This window comes from Chelonoidis abingdonii, chromosome 8 (genome assembly GCF_003597395.2).
Source record: "Chelonoidis abingdonii isolate Lonesome George chromosome 8, CheloAbing_2.0, whole genome shotgun sequence".
Taxonomy (NCBI): Eukaryota; Metazoa; Chordata; order Testudines; family Testudinidae; genus Chelonoidis; species Chelonoidis abingdonii.
Genome location: NC_133776.1, coordinates 16,106,494 through 16,134,229, shown reverse-complemented (window position 1 = coordinate 16,134,229; position 27,736 = coordinate 16,106,494). Strand labels below are relative to the sequence as shown.

The window sequence follows — 27,736 nt, the reverse complement described above, 5'->3', positions numbered from 1 at the left end:
TCTCCACAGACTAGGAAGTGGTCGCTCCTCATGGGAAGACAGATGAAGAAGTAATTCAGAATCACTAGATGGGTTTTTCTGCAGCTGAAAGTGGACAGGGGTTTATTCTTTTAAAGAAAGCCATTTTATGATATTGGGCACATTCAGAGCCTTTTTGATTATACTTGTGGCTATGTAGGATTAATTTAAGTTAACTAGAATAATGTTTTGTCATGGTAGGTACACAATCTGCATGCGTCATGACTACAGTCTCTAAGAAACTTCTGTTTATAATGAAATGTCTTTGACTAGGCTTTAGTTACTAATCCTTGATGTGAATCAAGCAGAGGGCAAGAAAGAGAGAGACTCACAATGAAAACAAAGAGCCTGTATGAGGGTACCGGAGGGACACTTATTACCTTTGGGATTATAAGCATTTTCTCTGGAATTTTTGCTTTCTTTCCTGTTTTTTCTTATAAGCCCTGGTTTGCTGGCTGGAGCATTCGAATCGCCTGTCCCATCTGGAATGGAACTTTGGTAGGTCACAACAAAAATGTTAGCAGGGAAAAGATATTAGAGAAGTTACTGAAATTCTAAGAAAAGTCAACCATGTCTGAATTTGTTTCCTATTAATATAAACTCTTTAAAAAGAAGTACTTGGAGTAGTCAACATTAAATTAAACACAGGAGCTCCCTGCAGCTCCTTGATAAGATTTAACTTTGCAGTAAATATTAACATATTGATTGTTTCAGGATATTTGCCTCTCACAATTTTTCTTTGCTAGCAAAAATGAAACTCTACAACTCTGGGCCAAATCTGGATTTCACTAGTGTCAATGTGAAGTAACATGACTGGAGATATACTCGTGCAAGTGATTGCAGAATTTGGCTCCTCTCTCACACTGATTAGGTGCTCTAAGGTTCATGTCCTTTAGTTTCAGCAGAAGCCTGTTTATGTTTTAGGTTTCAAACTATGCATGAAGATGAATACAAGTGCAGCAAGTTTTTGAGTTAAAAATTATGCAGACCCATTAAAACTCTATAATAGTTTAAGACTCAAATTCATTGCAGGAGGGTGTATGCTATAGGACAGAATTTTGTAACAAAGTAAAGAGACTGCAGCCTGTAAAGGGTTACAAGTTCCAGGCTGGCCCCATTGCTGCTTGGGTGGAGTGTAAAAGGAAGGGGAAGCTGGGTCAAAAGGAGAATTAAAGGGTGTCCTTCCTACTAGCTGGTGCTGCCAGCATGGCGAGCCTCTGGGGAATTATTGCCCAGTGTTTTTCAGTTTATCTGCTTTTGGCTTTGTGATTGGATGATAATCCAGTCCTGAGGAAAGGACTTTAAAAGGATGGGGGCTTGGAGTTTCCCTTCAGTTCCCTGGCTCGTGAAACCACCCTCCAGTTTCTACCTTCATTTATTAGAAAAGAGGCATCAATAGATGCTCCATTAAAAATCTTTTATTTTGAGCGCCTTGGATTGCTGACGTTTTTGAGAGTTACTGATGTCCTGCAGATGTTAGGATCCAAATAATAAATTACATTAAAATAATATGCCAGAACTGATTGAATTATGTTCTATGATCCTCATCCTATCCGTTCCACCAGTGTTTAATTGCTGTTTTGGGTATCACTTTACTTAAAACATTGCTGTTGATAGGATTAGGGTGTTTCTAACATCACCGTTTGTTTAGGGATGATATTGTGTCCACTTCCTCTACTGCTAAAGTCTTCCTTCACTTGATATATTCCACAAAGAGATGTGGACAAACATGGAGTGGCTTTGATTTAGCAAAATGAAAATAAGGATGGTAAGCTATAGATCCCATTGTATCCAAGCCACTAAATTTAAACTTCCAGCTTTGCCTCAGTTCTGATTCCACAGCTCCTTGAACTAAGGAAAAACTATGCTGTTTCATCAGTTTTTAAGCAGAACTTTTCATGGCCTTCAAGAGAGGTCAGCTTAAAACTGGCTGGAAGACTCTGGCTCCAGGTCCTGAAGCTGGTAATGCCATTGCTAATTTAGTGAACAAATAAGTTGGTACATGAATGAGCAGATTTGTTTGCACTGCGATGGCCAAGATACCATATCATGGTAATAGAAAGAATTCTTCACATTGCTTATGTTTCGCCCTGCCCACTGATCCAGTACCATTCATCCTAAAGTACAAAGACAGACCGTGGGTGCTAAGTAGAGCTGGCTGAAACTCGGAATTTCTGGTTTGCAGGAATTTTCAACTTTCTGAAATTTGGTTTTGTTCCAAGTATGAATGAAACCTATTTATTTATTATTTCCTGTCAACCAGAAATTCCAGCAAAGGTTTGGTTTGGAAACACCAGCACAGGAAATGAAATACGCTCCATGGGCCCTTGCAGTTGCTAAAAGAGCAGCAGTGAACCTGACAAGAATCATGTCAGCTTCGCAAGCTGCTGCCAGGACTTCCAAAGTCTGTGGGTTCTGGGCAGCCCCACGACAGGGTCTGCCCTAGGCCTTCCAAACTTCTGGGCCAGCTGGCTCCCCAGTCTGCCTGACTCTTGGGGCAGTTCACTCACCAGGTTGCGGCAATCAGCTGGCCCAGGGGTTTGGATGCCCTAGGGCCCCTGGCCCAGAGAAGCCCATGTGGTGGGGCAGCCTCTGAGCCACAGACACGAGAAGCCCATTCCAGGACTTCCATTCTCCAAGCTGTGCTGTAGAGAGAGCCTGGAAGGCTTGAGAGCCCCATCTTGACCCCCACAATGACTGGGATATGGTGCATTAGTGGGTATTTCTGTGCAAACCACCAGGCATTTTTAGATTTTCCAGCCAGTGGTTCCAAGCCTGGTGGCAGCTGTTACAGGACATCCCAGGCACTCCACCGTTGTGAGGGGCCAGTTTGGTAGGCTGTGCTGAGACTGGGGTCACCCATCTTTACGTTAGCCTTGCACTTATGGCCAAGTCATGACCGAGTGGAAACAGAACTGTAATAGGCAGATTGGTTAAATGGACTAGGAAAGGCTGCGTGCAGGGGGTGAAGGTGAGAGACAGGGACTGCTGGGAGGCAGTTTGATGCACAAAGATGATTGCGTAAAGGGGATGGAATAGACACACAGAGGTGCCTGAATGATAGGAAAGGGCTGGTAACGTGAAAGAGATTGGGTGCGTGTGGGAGAGTCTGACAAAAGAGGTACATGGGGGCTGGGGAAAGTCATGGAAATGTACTATTTTGTTGGGTTATGGGCATCTGATAGGGGAAGATGAGTCCAGACTGGGTGCGTGGGGAGCAGGGGATGGGGAAGGGAATTTGAGTTGATGGTGCTAAAAGGATGTTTCACTGATGGACAGCCCATGGAGAATTGTCTGGATGATAGGTCAAAGGAGGCTCATGCATTTGGTGCTGAGTGCACATGTATATCGGAAGAACGCAGAATGAGCACAAACACAGATTACATAGCATGGTAGGAAATCTGACTCACCATTCTCTTTATCCATTGACTGTCTGGAGTCCAGGAACAGGAGGCGGAGTTCATCATGTTCAGTGGCCTCAGGCACTGACAGTTCTGAGGGAGGATTCGAGAGGGAGAGGAATATGACACTTTTTCCTTCTCCAGCACTGAACTAGATAATGGAAATGACCTTGTAGATGTAGGAGCTGCAACAGGTGAACATGGTGTAAGAGTGCAGTGCAATTGTTTCAGGTAGACACTGAGGCCTGGTCTACACTACGCGTTTAAATCGATTTAATGGCCGTTAAATCGATTTAACACTGTACCCATCCACACTATAATGCCCTTTACATCGATATAAAGGGCTCTTTAAATCGATTTCTGTACTACCACCCCGACGAGAGGAGTAGCGCTAAATTCGATAATTACAATTCGGATTACGGTTAGTGTGGACGGAAATCGCGTTATGGCTCCGGGCGGTATCCCAAGGCAACACTGACCGCTCTGGACAGAACTCTGACCTCGGGGATGCAGTGGGCGATAAAGCAGAAAAAGCCCTGGAACTTTTTGTATTAGTAATTATACAATTTCCTGCTTGCCCAGCATGGAGGGCTCTGATCACACGGGTGGCATGCACGTCTCCATAATCCAAAAGAGTTTCCAGCATGGACCGTACGGGAGATACTAGATAAGATCGCTGTATGGGGAGACAAATCTGTTGTATCAGAGGTTCCGTTACAGAACACGAAATGCCAAAGCGTTTGAAAAAATCTCAGGTATACATAGTCGCTGCGGACAAGCGTAACGGGAACCAGAGACTCAAAGTGGACGTTCTCATGGAGGAGGGGGGGGTTACTGAGGACTCAGCTTCCAAATCCACGCTGCGCGGAAGTTCTCTGCAAAAGGTATTTGCAATTCTTGGCAGCCTCTCATGTCTTGTTAGCGATTCAAAACAGTTGGTTGGCGTGGCTCTCTCAGGGAACAGCTCCTCAGTTTTCTTCTCCCCCTCTCCACCAACTGAAAGAAAAGGGGATCATCCTTGATCGGAGGCTTGCTCAATGTAACCCTAATGTGTACTGAATGCGCTTGTAGACGGGATGCTGGGCAGCCAGTGAAGAGCAATATTCCGCTTCTCTCCCCCTCCGGTGGTAGACGGTACAATATGACTAATCTGTGTGTCAACCATAGTCGGTAGAGTGCCCTGCTGCCCTGAGGTGAAGGCCTGGGCTTGGGAGTGCTGGTAAAAATGGGAGATCGACATCTAGTTACTCCTCAGTTGTATGGTCCAGAACTCACTGGTAACCGTCTCTCATAGCAACTGGGCTGAACTCATCAGCCCCTCTTCCTGCATAAAGAAAAGATCCGACTGTCATAGCCCAGGAGGCTGCCTCCAAGTCTCGTTCTGTTCCGTTGCAGTCGTATTAGGAACGTTCGTGGCCAAAGGGGGGGGGGAGAACACTGCCACGCAGTAAGCCCATGGACAGGTCTGTGGGCGAGGAGGGAAGCCAGATGGGCTGCGGGAGGTGTTGCCTGGGCACCCCTGTGAATATCTACGCAGAGCAGCTGTGCTACTCTGCATACATCGGGGCGTTCTCTAATACTGATCTGCCTCTTAATTTCCTAGTGCCAGGACTGACTCTATTTTTTAGAAACACATTAAGGAGGGATTGACTCAGTGCCTATGGAGTCATATTACCCATTTTTGCTTCAACAATTTTCATGCGCGGGGTGCACTCATGAGTGTAGCCAGCAGAGACAACAGAGAGGGAGGAGTTACCGTCATCTCAATTGCCAGTTTACTCCGGCAGTAGACGTACAGAACGAAACAGTAAATCATCTCTGTATCATTGAAAACGCAGTGATGCTGCTTGTAGCGCTGGATGTATCGCCCTCTCTCTCCGCGGCATCCAGTACACATACGGTGCCGGAAAAAATAAAGCTGAACGAGCTCCATGGTTGCCATGCTATGGCATCTGCCAGGGCAAATCCAGGGAAAACGGCGCGAAGTGTGTCAGTTCTGTATGTTTCCCGGAGGAAGGAATGACTGATGACATTTACCCAGAACCCCGGTGACAATTAAGATTCAACCCTGAATTCCAAGGGGCGGGGAACTATGGATAGCTACGGAAGTGCTACCCACAATGCAACGCTTCAGAAATCGACGTTAGCCTCGGAGCATGGACGCACAACACCAAATTACTGTGCCTAGTGTGGCCGCATGAAATCAAATTTATAATATCAGTTTTATAAAACCGATTTTAGCAAATTCGATTTTATCCCGTAGTGTAGACGTGGCCTGATGCACAGAAGCTGACCAGTCTCCTATCACTTAAAGGTTGCCTTGCTTGTGTTTAAAGTCCTGTTAGGCAGGGCAGTACTCGGATCCCAGGATTCTGCAGCCTCCGTATTTAGGTACGTAATGACCCCAGGCAGTGGAGATAGGTGGCTAAGAGTCAACTACTTTAGCTCTGATAATTCTGCTAGGCGGCAGCCTGTTTAGGGAGTTTGGCTGCACAGTGCTGAGCAATACCTTTAAAAACAGACCCTAAGTCAATGGAAAGAATCCCATTGGCTACATTGGATCAGATCAAGAATTAAGACAAAAACAAATGGCAGTGCTTACAAACCTGCAATGTTATGGTATTTTAAACTTTGGGACAGAAAGTAACATTTCTTGCCAGAGTATTTAAAATGAACTGGAAACTGATCGTCTACTAGTTTAAATTATCTGCCTGGAGTTAAACCAGCATGATGTATAATCCCTCCCCTGCTTTTATCCATCTTCAATTTTTTCTTTGTTCCACCAACCACATGTGCATTAATTATAAATTGAACCCCTCTCAGTTGGCAAAGAGGATTGTGAAAGGGTTTGGCCCTCATCTTATAGTGCAGCCTCAATATTACAATTACTCTTAATAGTACCCTTATTTTGTAGCCTAATTTATTCTGGCTAGAATGCTGTAGGATCCCCTGCTTGTGGCTTTTCTTCTGATTAATTTAGCCAACAACCACTCATGACTCCAGATGTTTCTGCTTTTATCCATGAGAACTTTACGTGATGGTTATGCCAAGATTATAATTTCAGGCTCAGCCTCAGGAGAAGTATTTTCAAATTCCCTAAATCAAAAATTTAAAATACAAAGTGCCATGGAAAATGAAAATCTAGGTCTTAAAACATTTATCATGCCAAAGATGGGAAACAAACCACAAGACCATATTGCTCAAGATTCTGGGTTTTCAAACTTGGTGATACATTTGCCTCTGTGTGAGCAATGAGAGCAGAAATTATGTTGTTTTCTGATCTTCTGGCCTTCAGTTTCTTGTTTCAGACACATTTTCCTTTGGTGGTTCCATTCACCAACAATATATTATTAGGAGCAAAGATACAGGCAGATCCAAGATTCATGGAATGGCAAAAAGTTGAACACAGTGAAACAAATTCATTTCTGATATATTTAGCATAAAAGGAGTCATGCCTCCTTATCTTATACCTGTTGGGAATTCAGCATAGTAACTACATGTCTTCCTCATCAACTTCCTATTGATGAATTGGAGTATACCGGTTCTCCTAGCTTCAGTCAACCTTGTTAGCATACCCTTTGTGCAGTCAGAGTACAGTCATTAAGATTAACAACTCTCTATTGTCCACAGTCTTATGGGTATGTGCTAAAATCCATCAGCCCATGATGAATTCCACATGTACATAGAGGTATTCAATGATACTGTAATTTTCACAGTAACAACTTCATAATATCAACCAGAATTCATCGGTTATACAGACAGAGTTCCCAAATTATCACCACCACATACAGTCAACCTCAGTCTAATTACTATCCTCAGTTACGCCTGTGCCACCCTACTGGGAGTGATGCAGGTCTAATGCATAGTAATGAAGGTAGAAATTGGCCCATCAAGTTATGATAACAATTTAAACATTTGCAAAGCATTTCAGAATTTAATTCACTACTAGCATTATGAAGTATTACCGGTGTAACTGTCTGTTTCCCCCATCCACAGGCTGTTATTGCTGGTGTACTTCTCCTTTTGGCGGACAGAGGACAAACACAAAGATCACTTGTAAGCTTATGTCATTATTCAATATGGTGTCAAATACAGCGGAGAAGTCAAGGGAACTGCAGAGTTAATCCAGATGATCTATTCAAGAGGAAAAAGCATATTTTGCTACTAAAGCTGTGGATCAAATATACTATACAGGGCTTAAAGTGAACAAGCTTTAAATGTTCTACCAGCTTGGTGATTCTACCGGTTCCAGAGTTACTTCCTGTCTTTAAAATGGGGATTTTTGTTAGTGTTCAAGTTTGGAAGTTAAGGCCGCCCACTGCAATTTACATCTTTCCGTGATACATGACAAATGCAGAAATAACATACATCTGTTCTAATTTATTCTAGTGTTTTTAGCAAAATTTGGTTTCTACTGCATTCATCTTCCCTGTAGAGAATCCACATCATTTTTATAGCAAGGGGCATATATGATATTTATCGTGCTTATTTTCCCCTCCAATATGTTTCTTATTCTGGTCACATTAGGGTTTAGAATATAAAAGAAGTGAAGTAATAGGAAATCTCCCACCCTCTTTAGTTAAAGGTTTTTAATAGATTTTTTTCTCTCATTAGTCAGAAAAGTAATAGTATGTTTCTCTCTCAATTTCAGTGGGAAGCTAGCTTCACCTTTGGCATATTGAGCATCATGGGCTCCCCAATTCAATTTGCTGTTGCAGTTGTCTCCATCCTGCTTGGTCCATACTGTTACTATTCATTTGCTGGGATTGCAGGGACTAACTATCTCAGTTATGCAGTTTTGTTCCCTTTTCCCTATGAGGAATTTATGTCTCTTTGCAAGGACCCACTGCACTACGAGTGGTACCATCTGGTTTTACAAATACTAGACCTTTGCTCAAGTGTTGTCATGTTTTGTGCTTCTTTGGCTATTGTGATCAAGCTCACTGCAAGACTGCTCCAATTTGGACATTTAAATGTGAGTATTAATCATTATGCGGAAGGTGGATTACTGCCGGTAACACAGTAGCTGTATGTACTGTAATCATGTACAGTAATGAATGATGTCACATCAATGGCCATTAAAGGGCTACAAGCCTAATGAAAAGATTGCAAGCCATGAGCTTAGTTTAAAGTGAGATTTGAAAGACCAAAGAGCTTGCAATCCACAGCACTGGACATCTGTTGTATTTATATTTCCCATGAGCTTTATTGATATTGTTCATAATTTCCCTGCCTTCCATGGTATTTTTCAGAGGACATGAACTGACCTTTTGTTATTTTTATGGTTACTACTTCTTCTCCAATATATATTTCCCCAGATGGATGTTCCTGCATTCTGTTGACCACTTCCTAGTCTGTTGACCACTGTTAACCACTTCCTATTCTTTACTGAGAGCTCAGTCCTGTTAGATCAGGGATTGGCAATCTTTGGCACATAGCTTGCCAGGGTAAGCACCCTGGCGGGCCGGGCCAGTTTGTTTACCTGCTGCATCCACAGGTTCGGCCAATCGCAGCTCCCACTGGCCACGGTTTACCACTTCAGGCCAATGGGGGCGGCGGGAAGTGGTGGCCAGCACATCCCTCGACTTGTGCCGCTTCCTGCCGCCCCCATTGGCCATGGGACTGCAAACCGTGGCCAGTGGGAGCCGCGATCAGCCGAACCTGCGGACGCTGCAGGTAAACAAACCATCTCAGCCTGCCAGGGTGCTTACCCTGGCAAGCCACGTGCCAAAGGTTGCCAATCCCTGTGTTAGATACTGAACATGAACATTCTGGCCCTGATCCTGCACTCAGGTAAGCTTATGCTTTGAGTTAAGCACATGAATGGTCCCATTGAAGACAATGGGATTACTCACAGATTTAGGTGCTTTGCTGGGCCAGGGCTGGTTGCTCAGCACTTTGCACAATCAAACCGTGATTATCTAAGAGTTTTCTCCTGCAAGCAGTACAGTCAGTACCCTGCCTGTAGACCAGCCTCCAACTGAACACCTAATTGATCCACCAGACTCTTCTAAAACCCATCCTTCCCTGTTGCATTGCTGAGTCCACCTTCAACAAAGATTTATGAGACCCTGAGCTGTGGATGAGACTGCAAAAGAAATGTGAAAGGTTTGAAGCAAAGCTAGTACAACAGGCTTGATTAAGACAGTACAATACTCTCCTTTCATATTTGTACCTTATTCCATGCTGCATTAGATCATTTCTAGCACGTGAGTGTGGCATCCAGGTACATAGGAGCAATTCAAAAGAAAAACATAAAAGAGCAGTGGGGAAATGTGCCAGCCTGACAATGGAGTTTCATTTAATAAGTAGAAATGTGAGTGTGGAAATCAAATCTGAGACGGTGACAGCCAGCATTCTTGGAGCAGCACTAAACTAGCAGAAAGAAAAGAACTGAGACACTGGCCCAGACATGCTCCAGCTGGCTGCAACTATATCTTCCCTCCTCCATGAAATGTAACCATTCAGCTTGTTTTCATTTCATTATTGGAGGGTATTTTTGCAACCTGCCAGGAGGGGGGAAAAAAAGGAAAAACATTCTTTAAAACTCCTTGGGTTTTTTTTTAAATGAACCTGTGGTTATTCATGTAACTTGTACTCCTTTTGCATTGAGCAATGTACTATTAAATAGCCATCTACAACATCCACAGAATCAGCTGCAGCTGCCTCCAGGTAGCTGTACATTTTGCACTCTTTTTTTTGCCAAAGTTTTCAGTTCTCTTCTTTGAATTCTTATATGCATGTGGGAGAAGAACAATATGATTATATTTTGGCACTTGCTAGTCAGGAAACAATTGGCTAGCAGTGTAAATCAGGCACTTAATGAATTCATCTAAGGCCTGATCCTGCAGACTTTTATTCCTGAGTGCAGTTCCATATTAACTGGAGGCTCAGGCCTTCACTCTGTCCTCCGCCTGAGGGGCGAGCCTTCTAAAAACAGAGTTAATCGGTTTTCATTTTACAAATATTCATATCCAAAATTTGAGCATTTTTTAAAAATTTCCTCTTCCCAAATGGGGAAATGCCAGCATTGCCACTACTGCGCAGGGCTACTGCCCTCACCCCCACAGAGCTGGTGGAATTCCATCTTGGTCAAAAATTAAAAAGCCTTGCTTAATCCAGACCAAAATGAAATTTCAGGAAGAAATAAAATTCACAGCCACCTAAAGGCAGTGACAATACAGAGTCCCACAGAACATGAAAGACTCATTCAGTTCTCACTACACTCCTTGGGCAAAATTCTCTCCTCAGTTTATACCTATGCCGTCCAACTGAAGTCAATGGGTCAAATTCTGTCTTCGCTATGTGACAACCCTGCTTGAAGTCAATGAAGTCTGGAGAGCTGATCCTAGGAATATGTAGCAAGTGCAGTTATATGTGACCCATTACCCATGCTAACTCTTAGTTAGCCAAACTGATGGGGTGCAGCTCGGTGGCTATAAAAAAAACCCTTGCTTTAAATAGGGAGCTGATATATAGTGTGACAATTCTGGGAACTGCATGAAGGGGCTGGTTTTCATCAATGGAGGCACCTGGTGATGGGAGAGGACAATGGAAAAATTGGAGTCCCAAAGCAACTGCATATCACGTTAAAACAGGGTGGACATTTGTTTTTTTATAATCAAGGTTTTTTTTTATTTAAATTGGATGTGTTTATTTTGTCATTTAAATTATAATAAGTTTTTCTCTTTAAAAATAAATCTGTTTAAAATGAAAACTGAATTTAATACAAAATATGTTAAGGCCTAAATTAATTATAATCTCTTAAAACATTTAAATAAAAAATAAGTAAGCTGAATCCATGAGCCTCAATCTAAAGCTGTGAGGTAAAGGCTGCTTTTCTATATAAAGAAAGAACCAGGGGAAAAACATTTAACTTTTGAAGTCAAACATAATAAATATAGCACAATAAGTCATGTACTTTATTGAGGGCTTGTTTTGTTTAATAAAAAATAAATTTTATATGCTGTTTGTATGTGTTAATTAAATTCCAGTGACCATCCTAATGCAACTTGATACAAATCATAAGCAAGAAGTTAATTATCTAGTAAATAATCAATATATCATTCACTGTTTTCTAACATGCTAAAAATGTACAATTAATAAGAATCTGAAAATATTAAGCTATATAATTACTTGTATAAATGTATGTAGTTATAGCACACTCTCCTAGATAACAAAAATCTGTACCGAATGTAGTGTAAAGGTTCTATTTAGTTACAAATCATTATGGTTTAATGGTTATATCAACAAATGAAATCAAATGGACCATCACCTGGCCATTCTTTGGCAGGAAGAAAGGCGTGAGGGAGCAATTTACATCTTGGCAAAGAAACAGCTGGAGGTTCCCATCTCCACAAACCTTCTGTCTCCTGAATCTCAACTGGAGATGATTCTCAAAGAAGAGGAAAAAATATCAGAATGGAGGACACACCTCCCAAGTTCTCCCTTTCTCTACCTCTACTCACAACACTGATAACAGTAGAAGAACAAAGGAAACAGCGTTGGACTGGGGGAGGGATTGTGATGGAAAGATTCAGCCCGTAGGACTGCTAGAATACGTGATGAGAGAGGTGTTTGCTTTGAATTCACTTAGCTTGTTAAGTTAATGTTTTACTTTTTATTTACTTGTAACCAAAAATAATAATTTTTATGCCTCAATATTTGTAGTCACTTAAAATCTATCTTTCTGCAGTTAATAAACTTGTTTTATTGTTTTATCTAAACAGTGTGCTTGAACTCAAGTGTTTGGGAAACTCCATTTGAGATAACAGGATTTGTGCATATTATTTTCTATTAATATAATGATGGACTTAAATGAGCTTTTATTGTCCAGGAGAGGACTGGGCAGTACAAGATACTCATTTCTGAGAGAAAGTCCAGAACTGGGAGCTTGCTGGTTTTGCCCTTCAGTGCAATTCAAGCATGGTTGACCATAGCACTCATACCATATAGCTGTTAGAGATTTACATGCTGGAGGCTGTTTGGCAGCAGACCAGAAGCGGTTGTTGTCATAGCAAAGCAGTGTAAAAGACCCCCCAGGTTGGACAATAGAGGGGACACAGCTGTTTAGCAATCCAGAATGTACCCTGGATAATGCCATAGTGAGTCCTCCAGGATGCCTAGAGAGGCTGAAGTGGAAGCAGCCAATCTGAGAGAGGCTGCAGGGAGCAGCCAATCAGAGCCCAGCAGCCACATCTAAAAGGAGCTCCTGGAGAGTGCACTTGTTTGCTGGAGCAAGGAAGATGAACAGGAAAACTTCAGCCCTGAGATAAGGGTGAAGGCACTGGGGCCACAGGAAAGTGGTCCAGAGAAATGCAGAAATTACTAATCGGATGCAGCAGGTGGCTGCTACTTATAGGTTCTCTGGGTCTGGGCCCAGAGTAGTGGATGGGCCTGGGTCACCTCCCCTTCCCCCAGCAACTAGGGAAGTAGCTTAAGCCCTGAAAAGGGAAGTAGCCCAGAGCCACAGGGCTGAAGTCTCAGAGACAAGGTCAAGATTTGTGGGACTTTTGATACTGTCGTAGCTTCCTACTCAGATTTGAACCTTAGTGTTCATAAACTGAGAAGCTAGCATGAACCCTCTAAGCTTAATTACCAGCTTAGATCTGATATTGCTGCCACCAGCCAGGAATTTCCAGGGGCTGACTCCCTCTCTGGTCTCCCAAAACCTTCTCTGGGGGACCCCAAGACTCAGAAGCCCTGAGTCTCACACCAAAGGGAAAACAACCTCCTCCCCTTGTCTCCTCTTTATTCAATCCCAGTTCCCCTCCTGGGTTACTCCTGGGCGATATGTATTACACTCTTTGATGCAAACAAGAGGGCATTTAACTCCACCTCTCCTTCTTCCCTGAGGCTATGCAGATTCACATAGTCAAAGCTAACACAAAGAGATTTTCCCCCTCCCTTCATTCCTAAGCCTTACCAGAGAAAACCAACAGGTTTATAAAAGAAAGCTTTATATAACAAAGAAGAAAAAGACATAAAAATATTCTCGCTATCACAGGTGCCTAAATAATACAGGATCATTGCTAAAGAAAAATATGATAACAGCCTTATTCAAAAGAAGATACGCAATTTAACATTCCAGAACTACAACACTTGTAGAATACAAAACAATAAAGCCTATTGTCCTTAATACTCTGTACTTACAACCTTGGAACAGAAGAGTATACGAGCTTGAACGATAGAAAGATCCCTCCCTCAGCTTGAGAGCCAGACAAAAGACCCAGCAAAAGGGACACACACACAAACATTCCCTCCCTGAGCTTTTAAAAATCTGGTTTCCTGATTGGTCCTCTGGTCAGGTGTTTGGTTCCCTTTGTTAATCCTTTACAGGTAAAAGAAACATTAACCCTTAGCTATCTGTTTATGACAGATACCACTCTGGAAGGGAGTTGAACTATAAAGAGTGACCAGCTGGGGCAACAGGCAAAAAGCTCCCAAGGAGGAAGCCCTGGGGGAACTGCTTCATACCACAGCAGGGACAATTTGAGAGACTGTTTAAGCCAGATGCTATGAGAGGCTCTGTTGGACTGATAAAGGACTGAGCTCAGAGAGGGCAGCAGGAAGAGACCAACTGAGGGTACTGTGAGAAGCTCCTGTTGGAGTTGCACCCTGGAAGGAGTTTGTTTTGTTTGCGAAGATGGACTGTGTGTGGCTCAGCTGGAGGGCTTTAGTTTAACTGCCAGCAGGGGTCACTGCAAGCAGCACAGTGCAGAGGGGGTGCAGGTGCAGACACACCTGGCGAACAGATGCACTCACGTGAGGTGAGTGGCCCTGTCACAAAGTTATTTTTTAAAAAAAATATGCCTTCTGGTTTTGGAGCCTTTTAGGTTACACTTGAGTCACATTTTCATGCTTTAATTACCAAACATGAGGGCTAGATATTTTATTTTTTTGATGGAAGTTGAGAGTCTCATGTAATAACCTGACTCAAGGAGTTGAGGCTTTAAGTAAAATATCACGTCATGAGCCTGGCTGTAAAATCAAAAGAGTTGGCAAGACTGCTGTGGTTTTATAAAATCAAGGGAGAATCCAACAGCCTGCCATTGTGCTGTGGGAATAAAGGGATTTTGTACAGAAGGCTCTTTGGTAATATTGTTAATCAATTTTGGATTTACCTGTACTACGGTGGGTATGTGTAGAAAGTATCAGATACCTTGTCTTTGTGCTGTGCATTGGATGATGGAGTGTGATCTGTTAATCTGACATACAGAAATGTAGCCACAACTCTTTCAGTGATATTTTATATTTCATCTGATAAATTGCTAAAAGTGTTTGAAATAGTAAAATTCATTTTATTTATCTGCCTTTTAGGGACAAAAGCATATATGGTAAACATGGTAAACAGAATCTTTGCTAATCTTGAAACATTTCGTACACTTATTGGAATGCTATTGTCATAATATTAGTCATTGGTAAAGCAAGCTTTGATTAACGTAGGGGTACGCAGTTAACTTGCTCTCCTTCAAAATGTTGTTTTTAATCAGGTAAATAATTGGTCATACAGTTCTAGATTTGAAAGTTTTAAGCATTAACCAAGATTATCAAGTGTTTGTACAATACCTGACAGCTACATCTGGAGTAATATTGTCTAGTAAGTAGCAATTATTTATCCTTGCATGAGTTTTATGCTGCTTTAGTCTACTTTTGCTTCGGCATAAACCACAGGAGCCCTCACTTCCGCTAAGCAATGCTGACAGTATAAAGTTGGTCAGTTCAAAGAGAAAAGGTTTCTTATGGCTTCCACTCAAACACTTTCACAAGCCACAGCAATGGCATTTATCTGTAACATGGGAGAGAAGGCAGCCAGACACTTCTGAAACTGCAGTGCTACCGCATAGGCATTCTGTAGAAGATGAAGGAACATATCACTGTGACTGCACCCTATCCACCCAGGTGCAAAGCTGGGATATTAGGGTATTTTGGGGAGCCTGAATGCATTTTAGAGTTGGCTAAATAATGGGAAAACGGGGAAAACGATATTCTGAAGTTGTTTCCATTGCTCAGCATTCAGCTGGACCCATTTGTCTAATTTTTTAATCAAAAGAATTTTTAAATATTTTTCAGTCTGTTTTCCTACTGAAAACTAGTTTTCAGTAAAGGGGAAAATGATAACTATTTAAAAAATGATTTTGATAAAGTTCCACAATTCCAGAGAAACACTTAAGAATCTGCTTAAAGTCAAGCCCATGAGTCATCCCGTTAACGTTAATTAGACTGTTCACATGCTTAACTTTCAGTACTTAAGTGTTTTGCTGGATGGGACTACGGTACTCAGCTCCTTATCGGATGAACCCCAGCTGTTACCAGGATTAGCCAGCTTGGATACATAAATCCCAGCAGCCAGCATAACCTACACACAGATCACAGTAAGTATAAATTCTAGATTGGATCATAATGGTCTGTGCTCCAACCCAGCTAAAGCACAGCGGGATCCATGGTGGTGATCCAAAGGCCAATGACTTCAATAGGAGTAATTGTAATTGGTCTGTGGATCAGGTCCCATGTCACCAGAAGCTGCTTTAATCCTGGGCATAGGTGACCAGTTAGGGACCACAAAGCCTTACGTTAGCGTTAAGTTATCAATATTTATTTTGTATATTGCATCCTGCTGTGCAGCAGCCTCCAGTACACATAGAGAAAGCCATTAAAGGGTTGGTTGCCTCAGAGAGGTATAGTACCACATGTATTGTTAGGCATTCATTGAAACTAGGGTGACCATATTTCCCAAAGGGCTAGCCCGAGCCCTTCCCCCACCACTCGGTGTGGGGCTGTCCCAAGCCCACGGGTGCTGAGAGCCATTGAACCAAACTGTAAATGCTGTATATAATGGAAACCAGTTCAAGCCAGGGGGTGCGGCAGCACCCAGTGCCTGCAGTTTCAACACCCAAGCCCCCCTCCCTGTGCAGGGCTGGCCTGAGACACCTGCCTGAGCCCTGCTCCCACCTCCTTGGGTCACTGGGTCTAGTGTCATTGATCACCTGAGCCCAGTCTTCCCCCTATGCAAGGTGTTGCTGCTTGCTCAAGCCCTACCTGTCCCCCTGCACAGGGCTGGCATCACTGCTCGCCTCCCTCCCACCCCTGCACTTTCCTCCACACCCCACTTTTACCAAAAAAGTCAGGACGACCCAGACAGGGCTCAAAAAAGAGAGTCCCAGCCAAAACGGGATGTATGGTCACCCTAATTGAAACATCCAAACACAATGCCACATTAGCACCCACTTATGGAGATATTCACTTCGGGGAGCGCTCTGCACTGCAGCAAAAATAATGAATATCAAGTATCCTCTTCAGAGCCCCTGCCAAGGGAAAAAGTAGTTCTGAAATCAAATCATTGGTAGTAACAGCCTTTTGGCTTCAGCTATAAAAAACTATATTCCATCAAAGCAGCAAAGAATCCTGTGGCATCTTATAGACTAACTAATAAGGTGCCACAGGATTCTTTGCTACTTTTACAGATCCAGACTAACACGACTACCCATCTGATACTATATTCCATCAGTTGTCAAGGCACCTAGAATGCTAGGTGCTAACCCAAAACACCTGAGTGAACAGAGATTTGCCATGTGCTTCCAGTTTCTTTGGATGGAAATTGAGTGGATTAATTCTTGCACACCATTTAGATGTAAAAGCTTCCATCCTGTTCCTCACCCCCAATTTCATCCCATCGAAAGCCTTCTCAGCAATCCTCAAGAAAAAGGCAGTTGGGGTTTTTCTCTTAAGCAATTTGAGCATATACCGATCTATTGCAAGAGATTTGGCTACAGGCGACAGATGATTTATTGAGATTGGTAATATTTTGTATGCCAGCCAAAGAGAGGGAATGGGAGGGGGGAGTGTGGAAAGGCAGGGGCAAGAGACCTACCTAAAACAGTTTTGATCTAGAGAGAAAATAAAAGCCCTGATTTGGCAAGGTACTTAAACATGTGCTTAACTTTAAGCAGACGTAATCTGTATCCCACTGAACTCAGTGCATCTTTACACAAGGACTGAATTTGGCTTGGTGTTCTTGCATGAAACAATAAGGACTCATTAGGACCTGAGTGGATCTGAATTACAGCTATGCAATAAACTTGTATTTTTCATCACTGGGCTGTTTCCTCTCCTCCTCCAGCTGTCAACCACGTTAGAAGTACAGTTTAAGTTAAATATGTGGGTCAGCCCTTTTAAAGATCATAGACGGTTAAGGATGAAGATCAAAGCTTCCAGTGTTTTGAAGTGACAGACCGTGTCTGCTGCCTGCCCATACCCAGTCACCTCTCTCATTCATGTTAGCATCCACTGAGAGTATAATTGTACTTTGATAACACTGAGAACCACAGTCCACTTTGCAAAATTATTCTCACGTCCAGCAAAACACCTTCATTTACAAATCTATAGTTTTATTTCCTTTTCTTCTTTAATTATTTTTAAGTACATTTTATGACATGCATCTCCTTTTTGTGAAACCACTAATGTTATTTTCAGTGTGTTTTTTGCTAACTGCATTCTTGAAATAATCAGATTCACCTGCTAAAATTTGAACATATTTTGAGAGTTTTTCATCCAGTTTTAGCAACTATTTATGTGGCATTCCAAAAAAATAAAACCAATAAAGACAACCACAGGCCTCCATCCTGCAAACCCTGGCTCCATGTAGGTCCAGGTATCCATCTGCAGAGAGCAGTTTGCTGAATGGAGGCCTGATACTGCTGTCTTCACTCAGACAAAACTCTCTCTGAAATCAATGCACCGTTGCTGTCAGGCCGGTTTCAGGCACCAGTGAAGGAAGCAGGTGCTTGGAGCAGCCAATGGAAAGGAGCGACACGTCCCGGTCTTTGGCGGCAATTCGGCAGCGGGTCCCTCAGTCCCTGGGAGCAAAGGACCCGCCACCAAATTGCCACAGAGAATGAAGCGGCACCTTTGAGCTGGCACTGAAGTGCCGCCGATTGGCGCTTTTTTCTTCTTCTTTTTTTTCGCTTCGCCAATTGGGGCGGCAAAAAAGCTGGAGCCAGCCCTGATTGCTGTCACCAGCTCTGCTCCGTTAGGGGTAGCAATGGTGAAAGCACTAGTGTAAACCATGCCATCTAGACCTATACTGACTAGGATAGTTAAACCCTGGCAGCTTGTCTACCCCAGCACCATCATTGCTACCATCGATAGAGCTGCACCAATAATAGCAAGAATGGGAAATGTTTTGAAAGAAGTCTAGTGGAAGCATAGCCTATATACCTCAAGCCTGTCCTGTAGGCACAAGGGGCTTATTTCTGTTCCCAAGATCATTTATTTATTTGCCTCTCTGCTGAGAGTGGCAACAAGGGTGGCAATGAGAATCAATTGCAATGGGGGGTTATGATTGTAATGTGAGGAGTTATAAATGAGGACCTGAACTAAGCCCACCAATTCCTCTCTCACAGATGGAGGGCTTTAATTCTGATAATACATCCCATAAACAAATGTAGCCAAGTCATCGTTATACTAAAAAATGTGAAGGAAGCCGTGGTTTCCAAAGTATACAGTGCTTACAAATTTGATGGAAGACTTGAAAATATGGAGTCAAACTACTAATTAAGTAAGGAGCATATTTTCTCATACATACAAATATAATTACACTTCTTTGTGCAAAGAAAGGTTATTTAAGTTCACATTCCCCAAACATTTTTAAAAACATCCATCATCCTCTTGATCTTCTTGCCTAGACATTTCCACTTTACTGATCTCCCCGCTGAAATTTCTGGTTTCACAGCAACCTCTTCTCAAGTTACCATTCAGGTGCAATCATTTATGTTTGACCTACATTCGCAAATGCTGGACATTAATCCTACCAGGCAGGTACTAATAGCACTGAAGAAAACAACATCATTAAAGTCCCCTCTCAACCTTTCCCTCCCCGGGACACTTCCTAATGATTTATTATTGACAAACTACTTCCTGCTTTGTTTTAACATGAGACTTTACTACAAATGCTAGTCAGTAGTAAGTCACCTTACCTCCTCTCATCTTTTGCCTGCAAGGCAATTTAGTTTAAAGTCAAACCACATGAAATGAGCCAGTGTTTGTCTGCATTTACAACTGGACAAAAATTGCCATCTGATATAACGAAAAGGCAATTTCTGTAGCTGGCACTGATAGGCAGCAGGTATAATAGGCCAGGGGAGGTTAAGCATCCCCTGGTGGAGCTGTGGCCACTGGTTGCAGGGTTTGAATGGAAAGTTTTTGCTTATTATTAGGACTGCCAATTAATCGCAGTTAACTCACACGATTAACTAAAAAAAATATATGAATTGCATTGGTAAACAATAGAATATCAATTGAAATGTATTAAATATTGTTGGATGTTCTTCTACATTTTAAAATATATTGATTTCTACTACAACACAGAATATAAAGTGTACGGTGCTCATTTTATATTATTTTTATTACAAATATGTGCACTATAAAAATGATCAACAAAAGAAACAATATTTTTCAATTCACCTCATACAAGTACTGAAGTGCAATCTCTTTATTGTGAAAGTGCAACTTACAAATGTAGATTTTTTTTTGTTACATAACTGCACTCAAAAACAAAACAATGTGAAACTTTAGAGCCTACAAATCCATTGCAGTCCTCCTACCTGTTTCAGCCAATTATTAAGCAAATGTAACAAAACTTGTTTGTGGAGATACTGCTGCCTGCTTCCTATTTACAGTGTCACCTGAAAGTGAGAACGGATGTCACATTGCACTTTTGTAGCCGAGTTACAAGATATTATGTGCAGATATGCTAAACATTCATATGTCCCTTCATCTGTGGCCACCATTCCAGAGGGCATTGTCTTTCATGCGATGAGGTCATTAAAAAAAATGCATTAATTACATTGGACTGAACTCCTTAGGGAGATATTGATTCTCCTGTGCTATTTTACCTACATTCTGCCATATATTTTCATGTTATTGCAGTCTCAGTGATGACCCATCACATGTTCATTTTAAGAACACTTCACAGCAAATTTGACAATAAAACATAATAAGAAGGTACGATTGAGATTTCTAAAATAGCTACACATGACCAATGTTAAGAATCTGAAGGCCATCCAAATCTGAGGGGGACAAGGTGTGAAGCAATACTTCAGAAGTCTTCAAAGAGCAACATTCCAATGCAGACACTACAGAACCCAAACCACCAAAAAAGAAAATCAACCTTCTGCTGGGCATCTAACTCAAATGAGGAAAATGAACATGCGTTGGCCACTCTTCTTTGGATCATTATAGAGCAGACCATCATCAGCAATGGACGCATATATTTTGGAAGCGGTGTTTGAAGCATGAAGGGACTATGAATCTTTAGTGCTTCCGGCACGTAAATCTTACGATGCCCATCGACATGTGCCATGTGCAGGCCTGTTCTCACTTTCAGGTGACATTGCAAACAAGACGTGGGCACCATTATCTCCTGCAAATTGTAACCAAACTTGTTTGTCAGTGATTGCTGAAGTAGGACTGAGAGGTATTGTAGGTTCTAAAACTTTACATTGTTTTATTTTGAATGCAGTTATTTTTGTATATAACTCTATATTTGTAATGCATATTCACAACAAAGAGATTGCACTACAGTACTTGTATTAGGTGAATTGAAAAGTACTATTCTTTTGTTTTTTTACGTGTAAATATTTGTAATAATAAATATAAAGTGAGCACTGCACACTTCGTATTCTGTGTTAGAACTGAAATCAATATATTTGAAAATGTAGAACACATCCAAAAATATTTAAATAAATGGTATTCTATTATTGTTTTATTATTGTTCTATTATTATTGTGTGATTAATCGCTATTAATTTTTTTTAATGCTTGACAGCCCTACTTATTATTATGCCCCGTGCATGTTCCAGGCTGGCTGAGGAGGTGCTATGTGTTACTCAGCTTCCTGGGTTGATCAGTAATCTTCCTGGGGCAGCTAACACATACCTCCTCCTCAGCTGCATGGAGCACATAAAAAGCTCAGATTCCTCTGGAAGAGAGAAAGTTTTCCCGCATGGCAGCTTGGGGTAGGGTTACCAGGTATCCAGTTTTCAACTGGAATGCCCAGTTGAAAAGGGACCCTGGCAGCTCTGGTCAACACTGCTGACCGGGCCATTAAAAGTCCAGTTGGCACAGGGCAAACAGGCTCCCTAACTGGCTCCATGTGGCTCCCTGGAAGCCGCAACATGTTCCTTGGCTCCTAGATGAAGGTGCTATGCAGGGGGCTCCGCACACTGCCTCTGCCCCAAGTGCCGGCTCTGCAGCTCCAATTGATTAGGAACAACAGGCAATGGGAGCTGGGGGGGGGTGGCCTTAGCAGGCAGAGGCAGCACGCAGAGCCTCCTGGCTATGCCTACGCTGAGGAACATATCGCATCTTTTGGGGAGATCCCCAGGTAAGTGTAGCTCAGACCACACACTTCCTCCCATACCCAAACTCCCTCCTAGAGCCTGCACCCCCTCCCATACCCCAACTCCCTGCCCCAGCCCTGACCCGCCTCCCATATCCAAACTCCCTCCTGGAGCCTGCTGCCCCCGGAACACCCTCCTGCACCCTGAACTCCTCATTTCTGACCCCACCCTGGAGCTCACACCCCCAGCCAGAGCCCTCCCACCACCTGAACCTCCAATCCCCTTCCCCAACCCAATGAAAATGAGTGAGTGAGGGTGGGGGAGAGCAAGGGATAGAGGGAGGGGGGATGGAGTGAGCGGGGGCAGGGCCTCAGAAGGGGCAGGGGCAGGGCAAGGGTGTTCAATTTTGTGCCATTAGAAAGCTGGCAATCCTAGTTTGGGGTCTGAGGAGGGGAGGCCTGGTGTATCTGCAGTGGAGAGGGGCCTCCTCTGTTTGTGGAAGGGTGGTAGCTCAGGGCGCCAGCTGCAGGGAGGGGGGCCTCAGGCAGAAGGGGTGGGACCGGGGAGCGAGCCTCCCAGTAGCAGGGCCCCACCTGCACCCATGTTTTCCACTCTAACAAGCAAGACTTAATAAGCCAGTAGCAAAAATCTCCAACTGCTGAAGATGGGACACTAGATGGAGAGGGCTCTGAATTACTACAGAGAATTCTTTCCTAGGTATCTGCTTGGTGTGTCTTGCCTATAGGCTCAGGGTTTAACTCAGTGGCTCTCAAACTTTTTTTTACTGGTGACCCCTTTCACACAACAAGCCTCTGAGTGCGACCCCCCTTTATAAATTAAACAACACTTTTAAATGTATTTAACACTATTATAAATGCTGGAGGCAAAGCAGGGTTTGATGTAGAGGCTGACAGCTCGTGACCCCCCATGTAATAACCTTGCGACCCCCTGAGGGGTCCAGACCCCCATTTTGAGAACCAGAGGTTTAACTGATTGCTATATTTGGGGTTGGAAAGGAATTTTCCCCTAGGTCAGATTGGCTGAGACCCGGGGCAGGATGGGGCACAGGTCACCTGCAGGTTTAAACTAGTGTAAATGGTGAATTCTCTGTAACAAAGTATTTATTATAGAATCATAGCATATTAGGGTTGGAAGAGCCCTCAGGAGGTTATCTAGTCCAACTCTCGGCTCAAAGCAGGACCAACCCCAACTAAATCATCCTAGCCAGGGCTTTGTCAGGCCAGGCCTTAAAAACCTCTAAGGATCGGGATTCCACCACCTCTCTAGGTAGCTCATTCCAGTGCTTCACCACACTCCTAGTGAAATAATTTTTCCTAATATCCAACCTAGACCTCCCCCACTGCAACTTGAGACCATTACTCCTTGTTCTGTCATCTGCCATCGCTAAGAACAGCCAAGCTCCATCCTCTTTGGAAACCCCCCGCCCCCCGCCTTCAGGTAGTTGAAGGCTGCTATCAAATCCCCCCTCACTCTTCTTTTCTGCAGATTAAATAAGCCTCAGCCTCTCCTCATAAATTGTGTGCCCTAGACTCCTAATCATTTTCATTGCCCTCCCCTGCGGACTCTCTCCAATTTTTCCACATCCTTTCTGTAGTGGGGGAAGGAGGGGCCAAAACTAGATGCAGTATTCCAGATGTGGCCTCATCAGTGCCAAATAGAGGGGAATAATGGCTTCCTTTGATCTGCTGACTCATATCCAGCTTCTCATCCACTGTAATCCCCAGGTTCTTTTCTGCAGAACAGCTGCTTAGCCACTTGGTCCCTAGTCTGTAGCAGTGCATGGGATTCTTCCATCCTAAGTGCAGGACTCTGCACTTGTCCTTGTTGAACCTCATCAGATTTCTTTTGACCCAATCCTCCAATTTGTCTAGGTCACGCAGGAGGGTAGTGATAGGGTCCACAGTATCTACCTCTCCCCACAGCTTAGTGTCATCCACGAACTTGCTGAGGGTGCAATCCATCCCATCATACAGATCAGTAATGAAGATGTTGAACAAAACCGGCCCCAGGAGCGACCGTTGGGGCATTCTACTTGGTACTGGCTGCCAACTAGACATGGACCCATTGATTACTACCCGTTAAGCCCAACAATCTAGCCAGCTTTCTATCTTCCTTATAGTCCATTCATCCACTCCATACTTTAACTTGCTGACAAGAATACTGTGGGAGACTGTATCAAAAGCTTTGCTAAAGTCAAGGTATATCACGTCCACCGCTTTCCCCATATCCACAGAGCCAGTTATCTCATCATAAAAGGCAATAAGGTTGGTCAGGTATGACTTGCCCTTGGTGAATCCCTGTTGACTGTTCCTGATCATCTTCCTCTTCTCCAAGTGCTTCAAAATGGAGTGCTGGAGGACCTGCTCCATGATTTTTCCAGGGACAGGTGAACAATGATTTGAGGACTTCAGTAACTCAGCCAGAGGTTGGGGTCTATTTCAGGAATGGGTGAGGTTCTGTGGCCTGCAACATGCAGGAGGTCATGTCAGTGGTAACAATGGTCCCTTCTGACCATAAAGTGTATGAGACATTGGCATTCTGTTTCTTCTACCTGCAATTTGGATGTGCTCTGCCTTTGAAAAATGGTTCCTTTCATTTTGGAGATGGGGTGAACTTCACAGAAGCGTTTATAGCTCAAGAAGTGGTTTGTATTTGAAAACGGTGTTGAGTTTACTTGTATGGAGTGCCCCACAGCAGAACTGAATGTTTATTTCTCAAGGCAGGCACCTTGTTTTGTTGGGAATATTCTAAAATCTCATGTTATTATTGTGTGGCACTCCCTTTCCATCACAATTACTGAGTTTTAATTCAGGAAGTATTGCAAAGCCAATGTATGTTCAAAAATAAATGCTGGAGTATAATTGTGCCCAGATACTTTGGTGATGGCCAGCTGCAGAAAACTCTTAAGATAGGCATTCTAAATCTATCAAATATCTGTACGGGAGGAGGGCCTTGGCAAGAGGGACTTGGAAAAACTGAGTAGAGGAATTAATATACAGATTTTATTAGCCCATACCTACCAAGAAGGCACCAAATGAACACTCAGGTTTCGCCTAGCTGGTTAAAAGCAGACACGCAGAAATATCTTTGAGTGTTGACAGATTCCCATAGACAGTTAAATAAGCAGCTTGTAAAAATACCAGCAGTAAAATGTAAGTGAAATGGTCTGAGTGAATACACTCTGCTCAGATCATTACAACAATGTCACTATGAGGTTACTTCTAAAATTATACTTTCATTTGAATCCAAAATGGGACAGGTCTTTCCAATTTTAACAAGCCTGCAGGAGTGTCCTGGGAAAGACATAATTATAGCTCATCAGAAATATCACCATTAATTCTGCCCTGTCATTTAGGCTCTAATTGACATATTATTAACAAAGGACCGTAGAACGCTTCTACTGACATATTTCTACCAGTTGTGGTCTGAGGGTACAAAATTCAGATTTCAAGCATTCCCCATTAAGCTCAGAGGTTTTTAGAACTGGTTTTTGGGTTCTCTCTCTTATAGAGGTAAGGGTCAGTCACAAAAAGCTGAATTCCAGATTTAGATTGAGTCCATTCTTCCCACCCCCATCCACCTCAAAATGGAAAATTAAGGGTGTTCAGATCCGGCGCTTTGGTCCAGGTAAGTATCTGTTTCCACCCCAAAACAAGTAGAATATAAATTTCAGAGATAGGTCCAAAGGGAAATCCCTACCTCATTCCCACTCCCAGGACACCAAAGATTATAGCCAGTTAGCATGTGCACACCACACAAACTAGCTATCAAGTCTTTTCCCAAATGATTGAATACGCTTGAATGTGGATGACTCAAGCAATTGGTGCAGGATTGAAGATTTTTTCAGTCACCAGGCCGAATCCAGCCCCACTAATGACTGAAAGTCCTTATGCTCTGTTGGTTTTTACTTGTTTGAGGTCTCCGTTCAAGCTGGTAGCCTTTCTATCTAGTGCTTGTCATAAGAACACAAAAATTAAGTAATCAGAAGAGCAAGTGGCCTCCAAGGAAAGACTGCTAAAAAGGGAAGACATTTTAAGTCATGGTTGAATCCCCAGGGATTTACATAACTCAGTGACAAACAATCAAAAACACCACCTCAGTATCATCTGAGCAGACAACAGGAACACCTAGAAAATGAGGAGACGTTGTTTAAGATACATTAGAATTTCCCCCCCTCTCTAGGGCACAAATATGAAGGATGAATTAATCACAGACAGCAACCTGAAGCACAGGAGAGTTTCACTGGTAAATAGGAAGTCTGGTGACTGTGTGAATACAGGCCAGCCTATATCAGCCTGTAAGCCGGCGGTGCTGGGGCTCGTCCCTCTCAGGCGCGGCGGGGAGCCAGGGCGCCTCCCTACACACAGCAGTCCATGGAGGCCTAACCCCTCGGCAGGGGCTGAGGGAATAAAGGGTCTGTAAACAAGGCAGAGTCCAGGCCCTCCAGCGGGGCGGGTAAGCACAAAGTCTATAGGCCCAGGCCCCTGAGCAGGGCGGGGCAGTAAGTAGTTCAAGCTCAGCTCCTTCAGTAAGGGGGGGAGCAAACACAGTATCTACAGTGAGCCTATACAGAAGGCCTCCTCAGACCAGGGAGAAGGGGAATCTGCCACCCTTGGACGGGTGGCAGGGGGGACACAGGCCCTCCCACTCCACTGCGTCCAGCCCGGGGCCCTAGCAGCGGCAAGGGTTCGCTGCAGTCAGTGGGGAATCCTGGCCGCAACACACTGACATTGGTTCAGGGTCCCCTGGAGCCAGACTGGGGTCGGCTACCCCCGGGACACTTCCAGTTTCCCCCTCTCCAGGTACCTGTCCTCCGCTAGCGTTGTCCGGCGGGTCCCAGACCATGGGTTCCTCTGAATACTGGGTGGCGGGATGCTCCGGCAGCTCCTCCGGATAGCGAGCGCAGGGCAGGTCAGGCCGGTGTTCCTCCAGATACCGGGCACGAGGCAGGTCCGGCCAGCGTTCCTCTGGGTAGTGGGCATGGGGCAGGTCAGGCCAGCGCTCCTCTGGATACCGGGCACAAGGCAGGACCGGCCAGCCCTCCTCCGGGTAGTGTGCACAGGGCAGGCTGGGCCCAGTGGGAGCTCAGGCACCAGCGTCTGTCCTCTTCGGCAGCCTGCTGCCAACTGACCACTGGGGCCGGGTTTTTATACTTCCTGTCCCGCCCCTTGACTTCTGGGGGGCGGGGACAGGTGGCGGTGACTCCGCCCACTGAGGCACCTGTTCTGGCTCATCCCTCTCAGGTTCGGCGGGGAGCCAGGGCGCCTCTCTACACAGCCTCTTCACTATCACAACTGGGGAATGAATGGAAAGATGAAAATATTTAGTATTGATTAAGAAAGATTTTACACTAGCTGCAGCTCTGCTTTATCCAGCAGGGATGAGTTTCTCAAGGTCAAGAGCTCAGTCGTGTCACAGAATCCCTTCTATGTTGCCATTCCATTGTTGCCTGCTATAAAGAATACAAAGGGGTGAAGACTCAAAATTCTGCCTATGAATATGCTGCCAGCTGACCTGAGGCCATCCCGTGGGCACTGCATATCAGGATCAAGAGAACCTTTTTGGTGTGTGGCTGGGTGTCCAAGTACCTACTTGGGATGGACTTAATTTTGAGCAGCAAGCAGCATTGTGAATAAGATCAAGGGATTGAACATCCAATACAATGGGTCTGGAATACTAACAGTAATTCCAGTGCAGAGCAGAACTTGTCCATTCTGTGAGGACCTCAACTTGGCCCTCGGGGATTGCTCTTCCATGCAGCCTAATGTGATTTTAGATAGCCAGGAGGTTCGATGCAATTCTGTGGCGAGGGGCAAGGAAGGATAACACCCGATTTATGGACTGGGCAACCTGGGACCTGAGTAACTGGACTGAGAGATGCCCAAGACCTTGTTAGGCTCTCAAGATCTCTTTGAGGAGCACCAGGATGCCAATATAGCAATGGAGATAACAGCCAGTC

The 27,736-nt window shown here is 43.8% G+C and overlaps 1 protein-coding gene across 1 annotated transcript; it reads left to right on the top strand.

The window, feature by feature from the left end:
• Positions 1-318: 318 nt before the first annotated feature.
• On the top strand, positions 319-8,769 carry TMEM212 (transmembrane protein 212). The gene is made up of 3 exons (XM_032783669.2): positions 319-516; positions 7,416-7,475; positions 8,071-8,769. Exons 1-3 carry the CDS (start codon positions 352-354, stop codon positions 8,443-8,445), a joined length of 600 nt encoding a protein of 199 aa, XP_032639560.1. The 5' UTR covers positions 319-351; the 3' UTR covers positions 8,446-8,769.
• The last annotated feature ends 18,967 nt before the right edge of the window (positions 8,770-27,736 follow it).